The sequence below is a fragment of the Artemia franciscana genome, chromosome 4 (assembly GCF_032884065.1).
Source record: "Artemia franciscana chromosome 4, ASM3288406v1, whole genome shotgun sequence".
NCBI lineage: Eukaryota > Metazoa > Arthropoda > Branchiopoda > Anostraca > Artemiidae > Artemia > Artemia franciscana.
This window is the reverse complement of record NC_088866.1, coordinates 6,428,129-6,445,659: the sequence shown is the minus strand read 5'-3', so window position 1 is coordinate 6,445,659 and position 17,531 is coordinate 6,428,129. Positions and strand designations below refer to the sequence as shown.

At 36.7% G+C, this 17,531-nt stretch overlaps 1 protein-coding gene across 1 annotated transcript in view; it reads left to right on the top strand.

Annotated features, from left to right (window-relative positions):
* The window catches only part of LOC136025916 (peroxisomal N(1)-acetyl-spermine/spermidine oxidase-like), a 52,370-nt gene that overhangs the window by 10,544 nt on the left and 24,295 nt on the right, over positions 1-17,531 (top strand). Inside the window, exons 3-4 of the mRNA XM_065701984.1 lie at positions 6,746-6,962; positions 16,303-16,548. Of these exons, the coding sequence (XP_065558056.1) occupies positions 6,746-6,962; positions 16,303-16,548 (463 nt within the window). The remainder of the gene's footprint in view (positions 1-6,745; positions 6,963-16,302; positions 16,549-17,531) is intronic.

Here is a 17,531-nt window from a genome sequence, read left to right as displayed (position 1 = left end):
TCCAGTTTCATCCTGATCTCACCGCTTTAAGTATTTTCTAAGATTTCCGGTCCCCCCAACTGCCCCCCCCCCAATTACGCTTGATCCGGTTGAGATTTAAAATAAGATATCGGAGTTACAAGGTCCTTCTAAATATGAAGTTTCATGAAGATCATTTTAGGTCTCCCCACCCCAAACTTCCCCCAATGTCACCAGATCCGGTCAGGATTTAAAATAAGAGCTTTGAGAATCGATATCCTTCTAAAAAATCAAATTTCATGGAGATCCAATCACCCGTTCGTAAGTTAAAAATACCTCATTTTTTCTAATTTGTCAGAATTAACCCCCCCCCCCAACTACCCCAAAGAGAGCGGATCCGTTGTGGTTATGTCAATCATGTATCTAGGACTCGTGTTTTTTTTTCCACCAAGTTTCATCCCGATCCCTCCACTCTAAGTGTTTTCCAATTTTTAGGTTTCTCCCTCCTAACTGCCCCCCCCCCCAATGTCACCAGATCTGGTCGGGTTTAAAATAAGAGCTCTGAGCCACGATATCCTTCTAAATATCAAATTTCATTGAGATCCGATCACCCGTTCGTAAGTTAAAAATACCTCATTTTTTATTTTTTCAGAAATACCCCCCCCCCCCCCCCCAACTACCCAAAAGAGAGCGGATCCGTTCCGTTTATGTCAATCATCTATCTAGGACTTGTGTTTATTTTTCCCACCATGTTTCATCCCGATCCCTCCACTCTAAGTGTTTTCCAAGTTTTAGGTTTCCCCCTCCCAACTCCCCGCCCCCATCACCAGATCCGGTCGGGATTTAAAATAAGAGCTCTAAGACACGATATCCTTGTAAACATCAAATTTCATTGAGATCCGATCACCCGTTCGTAAGTTGAAAATACCTAATTTTTCTAATTTTTAAGAATTACTCCCCCCCCCCCAACTACCCCAAAGAGAGCAAATCAGTTCCGATTATGTCAATCATGTATCTGGGACTTGCGCTTATATTTCCCATCAAGTTTCATCCCGATCCCTCTACTCTAAGTGTTTTCCAAGATTTTAGGTTTCCCCCCTCCAACTCCCCCCAATGTCATCAGACCCAGTCGGGATTTAAAATAAGGGCTCTGAGACACAATATCATTCCAAACATCAAATTTCATTAAGATCCAATCACCCGTTCATAAGTTAAAAATACTTCATTTTTTCTATTTTTTCCGAATTAACCGGCCCCCACTCCCCCCCCCCAGATGGTCAAATCGGGAAAACGACTATTTCTAATTTAATCTGGTCCGGTCCCTGATACGCTTGCCAAATTTCATCGTCCTAGCTTACCTGGAACTCCCTAAAGTAGCAAAACCGGGACTTTAGGTTTTCCCCCTCCAACTCCCCCCAATGTCATCAGATCTGGTCGGGATTTGAAATAAGAGCTCTGAGACATGAATTCCTTCTAAAAATCAAATTTCATTACGATCCGATCATCTATTCGTAAGATATTAATACTCCAATTTTCATGTTTTCCAAGAATTCCGGTTCCCCCCTCCAACTCCCCCGGATGTCACAGGATCTGTTCGGAATTTGAAATTAGAGCTTTGAAGCACAAGATCCTTCTAAATATCAAATTTCATTAAGATCTGGTCACCCTTTCGTAAGTTACAAATACCTCAATTTTCAAAATTACCCCCCCCCCCCCAATTCCACCAAAGAGAGCAGATCCGGTCCAGTTATGTCAGTCACGTATCTTAGACAGGTTTCTATTCTTCCCATCCAGTTTCATCCTGATCTCACCGCTTTAAGTATTTTCTAAGATTTCCGGTCCCCCCAACTGCCCCCCCCCCCAATTACGCTTGATCCGGTTGAGATTTAAAATAAGATATCGGGGTTACGAGGTCCTTCTAAATATGAAGTTTCACGAAGATCCGATCACTCCTTCGTAAGTTAAAAATACGTCATTTTTCTTATTTTTCGGAATTACCCCCCCCCCCCCTCCCCCGCAATTGAGCGGATCCGTTCTAATTATGTAAATCACATATGCAAGACTTCTGCTTATTTTTCCAACCAAGTTTCATCCCAATCCCTCCAATCTAAGCGTTTCCCATCATTTTAGGTCTCCCCACCCCAAACTTCCCCTTCAGGGGGAAGTTTCCAAACTTCAGGATTTAAAATAAGAGCTTTGAGACACGATATCCTTCTAAAAAATCAAATTTCATGGAGATCCAATCACCCGTTCGTAAGTTAAAAATACCTCATTTTTTCTAATTTGTCAGAATTAACCCCCCCCCCCCCAACTACCCCAAAGAGACCGGATCCGTTGTGGTTATGTCAATCATGTATCTAGGACTCGTGTTTTTTTTCCACCAAGTTTCATCCCGATCCCTCCACTCTAAGTGTTTTCCAATTTTTAGGTTTCTCCCTCCCAACTCCCCCCCTCCAATGTCACCAGATCTGGTCGGGTTTAAAATAAGAGCTCTGAGCCACGATATCCTTCTAAATATCAAATTTCATTGAGATCCGATCACCCGTTCGTAAGTTAAAAATACCTCCTTTTTTTCTGAAATACCCCCCCCCCCAACTACCCAAAAGAGAGCGGATCCGTTCCGTTTATGTCAATCATCTATCTAGGACTTGTGTTTATTTTTCCCACCATGTTTCATCCCGATCCCTCCACTCTAAGTGTTTTCCAAGTTTTAGGTTTCCCCCTCCCAACTCCCCGCCCCCATCACCAGATCCGGTCGGGATTTAAAATAAGAGCTCTAAGACACGATATCCTTCTAAACATCAAATTTCATTGAGATCCGATCACCCGTTCGTAAGTTGAAAATACCTCATTTTTCTAATTTTTAAGAATTACTCCCCCCCCCCAACTACCCCAAAGAGAGCAAAACAGTTCCAATTATGTCAATCATTTATCTGGGACTTGCGCTTATTTTTCCCATCAAGTTTCATCCCGATCCCTCTACTCTAAGTGTTTCCCAAGATTTTAGGTTTCCCCCCTCCAACTCCCCCCAATGTCATCAGACCCAGTCGGGATTTAAAATAAGAGCTCTGAGACACAATATTATCCCAAACATCAAATTTCACTAAGATCCAATCACCCGCTCATAAGTTAAAAATACTTAATTTTTTCTATTTTTTCCGAATTAACCGGCCCCTACTCCCCCCCCCCTTCCTGTAACAGGAAGGGTGTGTGAAAGCACAGGATGGCTGGCCCCCAACCCCCCATTGCACTTCCTGGCTGAAGGGCCAAGAAACGGAGATCAGCACCGCCGGTAGGGACTGTAAAGTCTAATGCCGTATCCTTTTTACTCCCCCCCCCCCCAGATGGTCAAATCGGGAAAACGACTATTTCTAATTTAATCTGGTCCGGTTCCTGATACGCTTGCCAAATTTCATCGTCCTAGCTTACCTGGAAGTGCCTAAAGTAGCAAAACCGGGACTTAAGGTTTTCCCCCTCCAACTCTCCCCAATGTCATCAGATCCGGTCGGGATTTAAAATAAGAGCTCTGAGACACAATACCATTCCAAACATCAAATTTCATTAAGATCCAATCACCCGCTGATAAGTTAAAAATACTTCATTTTTTCTATTTTTTGCGAATTAACCGGGCCCCCACTCCCCCCCCCCCCCCAGATGGTCAAATCGGAAAAACGACTATTTCTAATTTAATCTGGTCCGGTCCCTGATACGCTTGCCAAATTTCATCGTCCTAGCTTACCTGGAAGTGCCTAAAGTAGCAAAACAGGGACCGACAGACAGACCGACAGAATTGGCGACTGCTATATGTCACTTGGTTAATACCAAGTGCCATAAAAAGGTCCAAAATTTTGTTTTAAAACTAATAAAGCCCCAGTTCCACCAAATTCTATAATTTCAAGTTTCGACATAGTGTCAATGTATACGAGTATTGATGTAAAAGCCAGAAATTCTTCTTGAGAGAAAGATACTAAGAAATTTGGACTTAATTGGTGGTGAAACAGTTTTGGAAGTCGGTGTAATTATGAATTTAGTTAGGTTGTGCAACATGTTCTCTTATTTTTTTCCAATTCAGAGGGATTTTTTTCGAACAAGTAAATGGTTTACCCATGGGGGCCCCGTTTAGTCCTTTATTAGCAAATTGTTTTGTAGAAAATATTGAAACAATAGCGTTAGATTCATATTTTTTAAAACACAAATTTTGGGGGAGATATATGGATGACATAATTTCAGTATGGAATTATGGGTGGAGGAATTAAAAAGTTTTTTTTAGAACATCTTAATTTTTGGGGAGGGGATTTAAAATTTACAATAGAATTAGAAGAGGATAATAAACTTCCTTTTCTGGATGTCCTTCTTTTAAAAAATGAAAATAGTCTGGAGTTTAAGATTTACAGAAAACCTACTAACAACAACAGATTTTTGTCGTTTTTCTCCGGTCATGCTCGCCAAGTAAAAATTGGTTTAATCATATCTTTAACTGACCACATTTTTAGAATTTGTTCTCCAAAATTAATTGAGGAGGAATTATTGTTGTTAAAAGAGATTTTAATAAGTAACCATTATCCGGGTTGGCTAATTGACCAGACTTTTTCGAAAAGAAGGAAAAAATTTCTAGAATGTTCTGACGACATTCTGGAAACAACAGAAAAGAAAGATATTTTTTGTTCTCTACCATATGTTCCAGGTTTGAGTGAAAAACTTAAAAGAATTTTACAAAAGAATGGTTTAAAGGTAGCTTTAAGAGGTAGTAATACTTTGGCTAGTTTTTTAAATTCTGGAAAGGATCGGACTTCCGTACTTGTGGTCCCATGTACTTGTGGAAGCTCTTATGTGGGACGTACTAACCAGAATTTAAAAACGAGATCGCTACAACATCATGATTTTATTTCATCGTCTTTAAAGCAAAATACCAAACCTGTAGATTTCACGTCAGCCCTCTCGGAGCATATCTTTAATTTTCCAAGTCATTTTATTTTGTTTGAAAATGATTCTTTGATTTCTAGGGACCATGGTTTAAAGCAAACTTTCAGGGAAACAATCGAAATTAAAAAAATTCTATTCAAGAATAATTCCATAAACAGAGATACAGGCGAATTTGGATTGAAGTCAATTTATGATAATTTACCGAGGTCAAATAAAGTAAATATCACCTCACCTAAGAGCTATGACCTCTGTCCACGTAATATGTCAGATAATTCTAATGAACCGGAACCAAAAAGGTTAAAGAGGTTTGCATCGGCTGTTGCATTGAAAAAAATAAGAGTAATGAATTATATGTAATTAGTTTATTAGGCATAAATTTTGTTTATTTTTATTCATGTCTTTTAGTTTTACTGCTGATGATGAACACTGTATATGTTCGAAATATCCAGTTAAATAATTTTATATCTATTCACTGTCAATAAAAAGGCATTATCCCTATTTTGAACTGTTTTACTTTGTTTTGCACTAGATACACATAAGGTAAACATTATCCAACGTTAAACGAGTTATCCCAAAGGCTTTTAGTAACAGATTCGGCTTTTTGTTGTCTTAGTTTATCTGTTTTTTTTTTGTCTTTTATTATTTTTCTTTTTTCTTATGTAAGGTAAGATCATTCCTCATTATAATTTATTATCTTTTTTCTATTTTTTGTTGTTGTTTCTACTTTTTCATATTTATCTATATTAGTCTCTTTTGTTATTTATTTTCTCATTTCTCCTCTTTTTCTCATCTACCTTCTAAGTTTGTTACCAGCTGTCAACATATTTTATCTTAACTGTGCTTTTCTGTGTGTCAATTAAAAACAAAGAGAAATTGACTAAAAAAAAATTTTTTGTGCAAAAGAAGTTTTCCAAGGAAAAGTAAGAGCTATATTAAACCAAAGACAAGCAAAAATAAAGTCAAGTAATAATCAAAGCCTAAACGGAGAGTAAATTTTAAACACTTAATAATGAAAGAAAAAACTGGTTACGTCTAAGCTTGCATGATAATACAGGAATCTTGACTGGCGGATTTTGAAGGTTTTTCTGTACATCCTTAGGCTTTTAAACACTTAACATAACTATCAAAGAAAAAAACTACGACGTGACAGATACGCTTGCATCTTGATTGGTGGGCCCTGACAGTCTTTCCTCCTACATCCTTAGGTTTTTAAGTTATTAACAATCAAATAAAAAACACTCCACATTATTTAACAAACACTTGTATCTTGAAGATAATTAATAACACCTGCGTCATTGGACAATCACCGTTAGATTTCTTTGTTATCTTAAACCATTAAGGAAGAAAATAGTCGTGGCTATGTGTGTCGTGAAATCTATTGGACCCCCACTACTTATAGCACTATAAAGTACCTTTATAGTACTTTCTTTGTACCAAGTGGCTCATTTTTCAGTTTTGACTGTCATTTTCACTTAATTTTGGAAAATTGGCTCCGACTTTGCCCCCCCCCCCCAGGATTTTGATGAAATTACACTAATGTTTGTGATTAGTGTATTTAACTGTTGACTCATCAAAAATGGATTTTTATCACTCTTATGTCTTGTGAGTTTTTTTCCATTCGTTTTATGGAACTACACTTGAAGTAAAGGGATATTAAAAAAAAAATTAAAAAATAAGTCATGTCATTTTTGAGTCACTAAATAGTTATTAAGTGTCATCAGTCATCAAGTTTTTTAAATTTAATTTTTTCATTTGCTTTTCATTTCATCAATTATTATCTTCATCTTTTCAGTTGTCTGTTCTTCAATTTATCAGTTGTTATCAATTATTCATTTTTCAATTGTAATGTCCTTAATTGTTACAGATTAGATGAATGTATTGGAGCTGGAGAGTTAAATGACTTATCTGAAGATTTACGGGAAAAACTGTTTGATTGGCATCATAGATTTGAGAATGTTATTGATGCTGCTGATGATTGGTCACAAACAGGGGGATGGGGTCATACTGAATACTGGCTTTGTCCTGGAGATCCCTTGGTAGTCTGGAGTGATGGCTATGAAACCCTGTTCAGGCTTTTGTTGGTAATAGATAAACTCTTTTTTCTTTATTTTTTTTTTTTTAATTTATGCAGGTGACTCTGTTGAAAACCTGTGAGAGCTGGTGGTACACGGCTACCTTTAAGTGTTTGTAAACTGAACTTGGTGCCAGATTTGGAACCAGTTGTGGACGACTGCCTTTGAGCATTTGTAAACTCAACTTGGCGCCAGACTTGGAACCAGTAGTGGACGACTACCTTTGAGTATTTGTAAACTCAACTTGGCGCCAGATTTGGAACCAGTAGTGGACGACTACCTTTGAGTATTTGTAAACTCAACTTGGCGCCAGATTTGGAACCAGTAGTGGTAACTGATATTAGGAAGAGTAATGTTTATTAGAACAGTTATGCGAAAGATCTTTGGAGACCATATTTATATATTCGTTGGAAATCTGAAACCAAAGAACCGATGAAAACTCCTGTGTAAGGAAAGTGTTGTCCCTAGAATCGAATTACCTCACATAAGGTACCGTCTAAGGCCCCTAAAGGCTTAGGCCGTAAGGTCTAAACCATTAAGTTTTCCAATGTAAGTTCGTTTAAACTAATAAACATTTTGTTTGTTATCAATTAATCAGTTTCAAAACGAAATTGGGACTTTAGTTTTGGGCCTTTGAGATTCTGAACTATTATACAAAATTTGTCCTTTGTGTGTCTCTTGTCATGGATATAGGTTCTCCAGTGGAAGAATTCTCCATTCTAGACCCGAACTTGAATTCTGCTGTTTAGTTAAAAGGCCTTAGTTTAAAAAGCCTTGTAAAACTAAATGTCAGGGGTGTGCACGAGAATTAGTTCTGAGGCCGGGCAGGGCAAAATTCACGAAAAAACTATGAATTTTGTGAAAAATGCAAACCTGTGGGAAAAGTCCAGATTTTAAGGAAGGGTCAGTTCTGAAGGCTCTTTGAGTACGTGCCTGATTGCTATCATTGTCTTCATGGGGGAGGAGATGTTGAAAACAAAGAAAAATTTAATTTTCCTTTTGGTAGTTCCTTTGCACCACGAGAAAGTATGCTTACATGTCTTCTTCAGTCCATGCAAATTTTACCTTTACAAGTATATAAGACAAAACCCTTCACATTTTCACCTTCTCCTTTTCGATTTTAATTTAAAATCTTAATCTTTTTTTCATTTTTAGAATTTAATAAATGAAAATATAAGAAAAACGGGCGTTATATTTACACAAAACTGTGGACAAAAAAAAATCGGAATATTTTGATTCCACGTCCGGGAGCCTTTATGAATGGAAAGGTGGTGTGGTCTAAGAAATTATTCTCATTCATTCTTGTTTACCTGAGGTTTATTGAGATCCGTATGTAACCTAGGATAGATGTGAAAAACGGGGTGAACCTCAAATTGTTGTGCAAACAATTTTTTAACTACTGGACTTAAAAAATATGTAATGATTCTGAATCCAAAAAGTAACAATAACAAAATGTAACGGTGATAATTGTTTTAAAAGAAGCTAGAGAGTCCCAAAATATAGGGATAGTGCTTTATCTCTCTATTTCTCCATGTCTATGTTTGAACATCCTATTTTAGACTATTTTCTGAAAGTTAATTCTGACATTTTATCATTTTTCAGGAAAGCGTAAATAAGGTTTGATTTTATTCTCGTGATAAACAGAACAACTCTATAGAGCACAATAAGAAAATAAGCAGAATAAAAAATAAGAAACAAATTTTTAAAATTTCCTGTGGGTCCCTGAATGATATTACTTCATTTTGCTATATACTGTGATACTTAACATCACTTTTTGTGTTCTTTCAGCTAGATAGATCATATATTTGTCTTTTCTTAACAGTGGCAGGTCTTCTTTTCTTTTTATTAACATGGATTAAAGACAGTTTGGATCAAAGATACAAAAATAGCACTGTTTTAAGTGATATTCGTGCTTCTTTTTTTGATGACACAATACACTTCAGACCTTTTCCACAGACATATTGGGTTCTAAATTCATAATCTGTATGGCAAAATAGGCTGTCCGATTGACAAGCTTAGTCATTAGAATGCTGTCCAACTGACAATTGGAATCGCGATTTCATATCCTATATTTTGATTTCAAAAAAATTCCTAATCGTGTATGTCGTGATTATTTATGTTTGAAAAATGATTAGAACCTAAGGAGATGGAGATAATCCTGTGTTAATGGATATGGAAATAGACAGGCTTTGTGGAAACATGAGCCCATCTTCGTTACAACAGGGCTTTCAGCAATTTGCGCTGCATTCCAAGAGTCGTCACCTTCTATTGGTACTGTCAGATCTACTACTTTCGACTCACTTTGTCTTCGTTACAGCAAATATTATTTTACGATTGGGATTCGATTTAAAGTCAAATAGCTTACGGGTGTCGACGAAATTCAACGAAGTCCGCAAAACAGACACAGCATAGGCAAACTATCTAATGCTCAAATTTCAGTGTAAGTCTAGGTCTTATCAAGGCTGAAGTTTCTTTGGGATATATCACCCCTCTTGGTCAAGGCTATCCTTCTAGAAAGTTTCAAGTCATCTACTATGATGCCGTATAAATAGAACTTTCCTTCTGTGGATAAGGATGTTGAAGATCGGAGCTTATGATTGAGCATACCATATACCACACAACATACCCACAGCATATGGTGAACCATACCCTGAGCATACCACAATAAACCTACAGTATCACTGAAAAATCCTCATATTTTATACCAAGGCTATCCTTGCCCGTACTTTGGTCATATTATGTTGGTGTAAGGTAACGCCGGTCTAAGCAGTCTGGTCTACAAACTCAATTATAATAACTTCTCAATAATTGCCCAGTATTAGAGCATCATGTTGAGAGATATATTCTATGGTATTAGTTATATACAATTTAACTTTCGGAGAGGGTTAAGGGAGCTAGGTTCTGACATGAGCTAAGAGGACAGGGAACCTGTAAAAGCTGGATCTTTGGTGACAGGACTTGGGGAGGTAGGACAACTACGGGCTAACGGATTAACAGCTAGTTGCGCTAGTAGTGGTGTATGATTCGGCAGAAAAGCTATAGTTTAGCATCTGAGGAACTTCTTTCCAGTACTGAAAGAATTGAATATGCAGGTTATCTGACAATCTGGACAACAGGGAAAGCCTTTCTAGGCCTAAAGACCAAGCTGTAAGAGAATGTGAATTTGCTGTAGTTTTTTGTCGAAAATCCGGAAAAGTTGAAAACCGGATATTGATATTGTCCAATCGTTTTGACTTTATGAAGCAAACGTTCCTCCACTGATGCCTCTGAAAAGTCTGTACAAAACACTCACGACACTGTCTCTGTATCCAAGATTCCAAGTGGGTTAAACGATCCGTCAAAAACAAACCAGTGATTGTTAAAATCAATGGGCATGAGTGTGTTAAGTCGGTAAAACCGTTGAAGGATGAATGGCTTGTGAATATTAAAAAAAACTGCCGCAAAGGATCTTTGTGAATCTATTAAAACTGTTTTCTATGGTTCCTCAGCGAAATTTTTGACAAGGAGGCTGTTTGGAATCATTCAGGAATATTAAAAGACGCTGATCTGCCAGATATTGCTAATCCTCCTTGTATCCTTTCTGCAAATCGTATCGTTACATCAAGTTCAACAAAGTTACTGTTTGCTGACTCTCTTGCAAAAGGTCAAACATTGAAAGACGGACATAAAATAGGCTACAAAATCCTTTGTGTAAGTGTCTTTCAAAGTTTACTTTGCTGCTGTCTCAATTATCGGTCCCCTAACCACACGTTCACAAAAAAAAACCTTCAAAAATGAATAAAAAATTTGTTCATATTCATTTTTGTTACGTTTTTACGATTCGGACAGACGTTTCGGGAGGGGACAGGGGTCAAAACCCCTAACCCCCTTAGATACAGCCTTGGTCGTTAATACCCCTTTTACTACAAAAGTCACATAACACCTTTTGAATTATGGCATCCGTCATATGGATAGGGCTAGAGCTTATATAGAATATTTTTTGTTCAGAGGGTAACGCTTTTTTTGTATTTTTGTTGAAAAGAATTTTAAAAAACGACGCATTTTCCACATTAGACATTAAAAAATACATTTCCCCTCCCCCCCCCCCCCCCGTGAATTGACGCGACCGGGACGAACAAAAAAGGATACGGATAAAAATCCTCCAGAGTAATTGCTGGCACATAGGCCTTAGAATGGACGTTTCAGTTGCTGGGTCTTTTTACAGGGTCAAGTAGGAAGCTTGTCACCTAACCTTGCTGTGGCGGGGATCGAATTGTACCCCCGTTTTGCCAACTGAGTGTCAATCCACTATGCCACAATAGGGTAGGACGAACGCGCTACTAATTGAAATGCGTCTAATCAGGCAGATTGAAACTTAAGAGTTGGAAACAATTTTTTTTTCTCTCTTGCAGATTGCAGATAAAAAAGTTAACTCAGTCTGACTCTCTTGAAATTGTACCTTAGTGGGTCTGCTGCTCAGTAGCACACGTTTTTGTAGTAATACAGAGCCTTGTACCCTAACCAGTAAGTGCGCCAACTGCAGTGGATCTCATGCTTCTTAAAGTCTCATCTGTCATTTTCTGAAACGTTTCTTGCATCTAAAGACAAAATTCAATGATGGCTAAACGAGACATGTCCTGCTTTTCATTTAACGTCAATTGGACCTAATTTAAGCCTTCAATTATTTGTGACATGTGTGAAACCTATGAAATGGTTTTTTGCTGAGAAATTTGTTAACTGACGTTAGCATTAACTTTCTGAGACAAAATGATGAGATACTGTGTACTGCAATCCTATTCACGTTACACGAAGCCATCCTTCTGGAGGCGTAACTTAGTTTGATTATTAAACGATTTCAGATCTTTCGCTCCTGTTCTTAACGACCGAAGACAGCTATTTAGCGGATCCCTTTGTGAAACCTTATCTACCGTGTGATTATTATGCCATTGCTTTAACAAATTTCTTCTCAAAGTCGTGCGCAAAACTTCAAAAGTTTTTGTTCGGTTGCACTAACCCACCTCGTGTTATTACTGAAAAATCTCTGAGTTACACTTGAGTTCATAATTTCAGTAATCTCTCTATTTTAGATAAGGTTGTTCATTCAAGTCTTCTGGATATTAGACTCTGATTTAAAGAATTCAAAAAACTAGGCTAAGTTTTGACTCTTGATTTTGGTCTGTTGTGGCAGGCCTAAAAGAGGTATTGCTTTTTTTAGATAATGCAGCGAATTGAGTTTCAATTTAGTGTTGTGTCGCCTACCGTATTCTGTCTTCTATTTTTCAGGATTCATTTCGAATGAATATGGTTTGCACCTTTGTGTGCTTGATATTTCTAAGGCCTCTGTTTCAGTTAACCATTTTCGGCTTTTACATTCTTTATTTTCTAATAGTATTTAAATGTGAAATATGCCCATCATTTTTCTAGTGAAATGTTGGCTCTCGTATTCGTTTCTTAAAGTTCTTTTTATGATCCTTTCAAAGGAGCTCGACATGAAGGAATTGTGTCTACTATTTTGTTTAAAGGAACAATTTCGCGAATAAAGTTAAACCTGTATCCAATACTTCTACAGTTTAGCTACCATATCATGCCTAGACAATGTTGCTAATCTTTTATTTATACAAAGATCTAAAAATAGCCTTTAAAAATTAGTAAGTTAAAAAAGTTAAATATTCGTACCCGAGGGCCGCCAGTGCCAGTCCTGATGCCACTTGTGTAGGTATCACGGCCCATGGTGTCACACGAACTTTGCAACGCGCCACGGATTTCAAAATTTCTGCCCTCACTGGTATTTGTACTGTAAAGTTGCCACAGCCACGATCAGCAGTATAGCTGCTGCAAGTATACTACCTGTGGGGAGTAAGTGCCACAATATTTAGCCCATGGCTCCACGGTCTGTGCCACTAGTAGTTTATATATGAATATTTCTTTGGATTTGGCAAAAAAGTGTCAAATCCAACACTATATTGATGAACTCCGAACGTGAGCTCTACATACGAACTCTGAACATGAACTCTGAACACGGGCTAACTAAAAAAGTATATAAACAAAAAGTAAGGTTGCGTGTGACTGGGCCCAGTGTAGACGCAGCCAATCAAAGCAATGTAACCCCAAAATATTAAATTAAGAAAATATATAAATTAAGAATCAATGGCCCAGCATTTAGCTAGCCCATGTTTCACGGACTTGAATTAAAATTCACACAGAATTTTAATACGAAGTCAATTTATTTTCTTGTGAAATTACTTTGTTTCAACTGTCAATGAAAATAGGCTAGGCGATATGAGAGAGTTTAAAGTGCAAATAAAAATTAACTTATGGGTAAATCTATATATAAGAGAAAAAGGAAATTTATCTTATGATAAGGGGCAGGGGCGCCAATATGAAGCCTTTGCACATATCGGCCTTTACCTAAATGTTGATAAATGTGAGTACCTCTTCTTTAGTTTCTCTCCTTCCTCCTCAAATCCTCTTCCTTATAAAATTGTTCTTATCCCTTGTTTCTTATCTTTTCATTGATTAAATATTAGAATCACTGCTAATTTATGTTATTCCTGTTTACGGCTATTTTTCAACTTCAGGCTGAAGATTATGATTGGCCCTTCCAAGATTATTGGTAATAAAAGGAAATATAGCCGTAAAGTTCTGCGCAATTTTCCCTTTTTTATTTTTTTATTTTATGGAATTTTAAATTGTTCTGGGTTTCACCATTTTTGACAAAGCAACACTTCTATGTGTTTTCAATATTTCCTTGTCTGTAAATCTTTGATTTTACTTCCATCTTGATACCTTAATGAGAGGATCTAACATAAACTTGGAATAGATGAGGCTTTTGGAAAAGTTACTGTAGCGAGAAAAGACTGTCAGATATTAAATTAAGTCATTTGCCACCTTTTCCTGACCTTGAATTTGTCCTTTTTTCGTTTTTTTCCTTTTCTCCCCCCCCCCTCATCTCTCTCTATTGTACACAACCGTTTCACATCATTGTATTATTGGGCTAGACGCAAATCATTGTCATTAATTAGCAGATACTGCGCTGCTCTCCTTACCAAATGGAAGTTTATAACAGCTGAAAGACTCCCTGTCCCTAAACATCCTCTCTTCCGAGATTGTATCAATTGCTGTTGGTCTGGAAACAACTCTACAGGAGTTGAGTTGAGGAAGTTGCGGGTTGAGAATCTATCTCTGTGTTTCTTTACCTTTTGTGTGTATTTTGAAACACAAGAAATGAAACGTTGCAGTTTAGGGTCAAACAAAGCGAAATGATAGATGGCACTAGTGATTTTCTCTTCGGCAGTAGCACCAGATTTTATTCGTGAATGCTTTCCATACTGTTCGGACTGGAGTTTAATTTTGCTTCAGCAGCTGAATTTTGCATTGCCCAGTGAAAAAAGGCTTTATTGGGTAGAAATTGGTTTATTATGATTTAGATCAGAGTTTAAAAATTAGTTTTTTACATCCAGAAATTGTGTTCAAAATTGATATACTAAGGAAAATCTTTCGTACATAATTATTTTTTATTGAAGTGTTCAAAGGAGTCTTTGTCTTAGGGAGACTCAAATATTTATTTTTCAGTCAAACATACCAGTTTGATTTCCTATAGTGACGTCGCCTGGTGGTTTTCTCGCTAGACAGAATTTACTGTCCGCTGTTAGCACTGCACTATTAGAATTGCGCTGCAAGCTATTTAAAAATATATCCTAGTGTTAGTAAGTACTGGTTGAAGAATTTGGGAGTTCGACTGTACAATTGACGCGCTTTGATTTTTCAAAACTTGACTTTTCGATTTTCTTGACTTTTTAACAAAAATGGGAAGGTACCTTGTTCAAAGAGCATGGGAAATTGTTCAAGAACATGGGGGGGGGAGGGGTTGCCAAAAGCCAGATGATGTTGATGATTTTCGTTTTCACCAATAGCACCAATTCCTGCTTTTATTAGTTCCTTATGCTCATCTTTGCCCATAGGTAAAATATTTTTTGTAGGAAGGGGGGGGGGAACGAATGGAAAAGCAAAACTTTAAAATCATATGCAACTCACAAGAATGAAATCATAACAGTTGAGGCAATTCTGGGGATCTGTATGCAATCAGATCACCTACCCTAAGCAGACTATGAGTGTATCTTTTTTCTTCAGCAATTTTTTTTTTGTCATCTCTTGGAGACAAACGTAATTGCTAACAAGCATTTGTAACTAATAATTTTTGAAGCGGACTAAAAGAGTAAGAGTAAGATAAAAGAGTAAAAATTCGTGAGTCAGATTAGAGTAAAAAAGCGTAAAAACTAATACTTCCGCTGCTGCATTATCAGTTTTGAAACACTGCGCCTCAAATCTAGTTCAATGTTTCAGTTTTCTGGAAAATTTTTAAACATTATTAGCTTGTATTTTTTTAGCTCGGTGAAGCGCAATTATTAGGTAACAATTTTGGTAAGACATTGGAAAAGTTTTTGAGGTCGCTGAGCCCTGGTGTCGCTGATTATTTTGTTTGGACCAGAGGTCTGCGGAATGACTCTGTAAACTCAGCCAGAGTTAATAAGCTCCAAATGGAAATGGCAAGTGCTCCCAACTACATAAATTCACCATCTTCTCTACAGCATCCTATTATTAGCTCACATATCGTCCAATCGACAAGACAGACAGGGAGGCATACAGCTTGGTCCAGTTGTATTAAGGTAGACACGAGGAGAACAGAATACTTGAAGAACAGTGCAAGAGATCGGTTTTACATGTTGATTTGGAATGACCCTTCCTGGTAAAGTTATCTCTAAAAGTTTTTCTATTGGCTCCTTCAGAGAAGATTCAATGGGCATCTAAGAAATCGTGATTGGTAGGTGTAAAAACTAGTGACAAATCAAATATTTAAAGGTACTTAGCGCTGCTAGTTTAGGAATAAAAAAAACCGCTTTGCACTCCCGGCCGAACGCAAAGAACACGTGGATCATTGTCTACAACTGAAATCTTTGCGGTGGAAAACTGTTAGAAGAATAGAAGATAAATTTTGCAATATTTCATTTTGAATTGAAAGAAAAGAAAATCGTACCGCCTTTATTAAAAATTCAACGCAATATTAAATAAGTCAAAACAGTTAATGAACCCTCAAAGTCAATGGACCGGAGATTTGCTGTGACTTGAAAGTTACTATTTTGTTCAGTATAAATATAGTTTGTTTTAGTTTTAATACTTTAGTTTCTCTACTGATGTTGATGACTGACTATGTCATCGGAATATCTACAGGTTTTATATATATTTGTTTCAAAGGCTAATAAAAGAACCTAACCCTATTTAGAACTCTTGTTTGTATCATCAAAACTGTTTGTGTATTTCCGTTGATTTATTTCTTTTTTGTTTAGTTTTAAATTTAAATCTATGTTTAAAGGAAGAAATCCCCGCCGACAAACGTCCGTCTAGTATTTCAAGTCTACCAGGTTTGCACTTCAATAAACCAGTTCATAAAATAGAATACTCGCCAGGAGACTCTATGCCAGTGAAACTGAGTCTAGACGACGGAACTTCACAGAGTTTTAATTCTGTTGTTTTTACTGGGTCATTGGGTGTGCTAAAAGCCAACGGAAAGAATATATTTTCCCCTGCGCTGCCAATCAAGAAACAAAATGCAATTGAGGTAAGTGTTAAATTATCTTTAATTCAACTTGAAAAAGGTAGAGTCTTTATATTTTTGTCTGAAAATATTTAAAGCCTTTTTCAGTGTTGCTAATGGTACATCATTAGTTGTTTGTTTTTTTTTGGAAAATAATTTATAGCGAATAAACTGTTCTACTCTTTTTTCTTTTCTACTGTCGTGTTATTAATTATATTAATTGAGTATATATATAAGATAAATTAAAAATCGTGTTTACTATGCAAGATGGATTTATGTCACTCTCATTTCTTACCTTAGAGATTTTAGCTTTTATTTTTCCTTTATGTAAGTCTCCTGTTGATTGGGCTCAGCAGTGTAAATTTTAATACAAACTAATATGATTCACCGTTACCATTGAATTCCTGTTTTTTGTTTTACTATTATATCCGTCTATTCATTGTTTGTCTATTTGTTATAGTTGTATTTGCTAGTATATAAGGGTATGTGCTGTTTTTTTTCCTTTTTTTCTAACATCACGTTAGGAAAGGAGTGTTCTAATCAGATAGAATGGATTCATTGAGGTATTAAATAAATAAAAACAAGCTTTTTCAACTGAAATTAAGGAGAAACATCAAACTTACAACAAACAGAAATTATTACGTATATGAGGGGGGTTGCTCTTCCTCAACACCTTACTCTTTACGCTAAAGTTCTTTTTTATTACTTAAAAAAAAGCTTTTTATTGTTCTAATTAAGCGAACATACTGTTCCAGGGGTCGTTCTTCGAGAATTGAGACAGAAATAAAACTTTAGCGTAAAGAATGAAGTGTTGAGGAAGACCAACCCTTCTCATATGCATAATAATCTCTGTCCGTTTTTAGTTTTATTGTTGCTCCTTACTTTAAGTTGAATTTTGTTTTTGTTTTTTTGAATGATGCCAGGAAATCTGGCTACACCTCCACGGAAAAACCCCTCCTCCCCACGAATTTATTCTCTAATCAATTCAGTCCTGGTGAAAATTTACC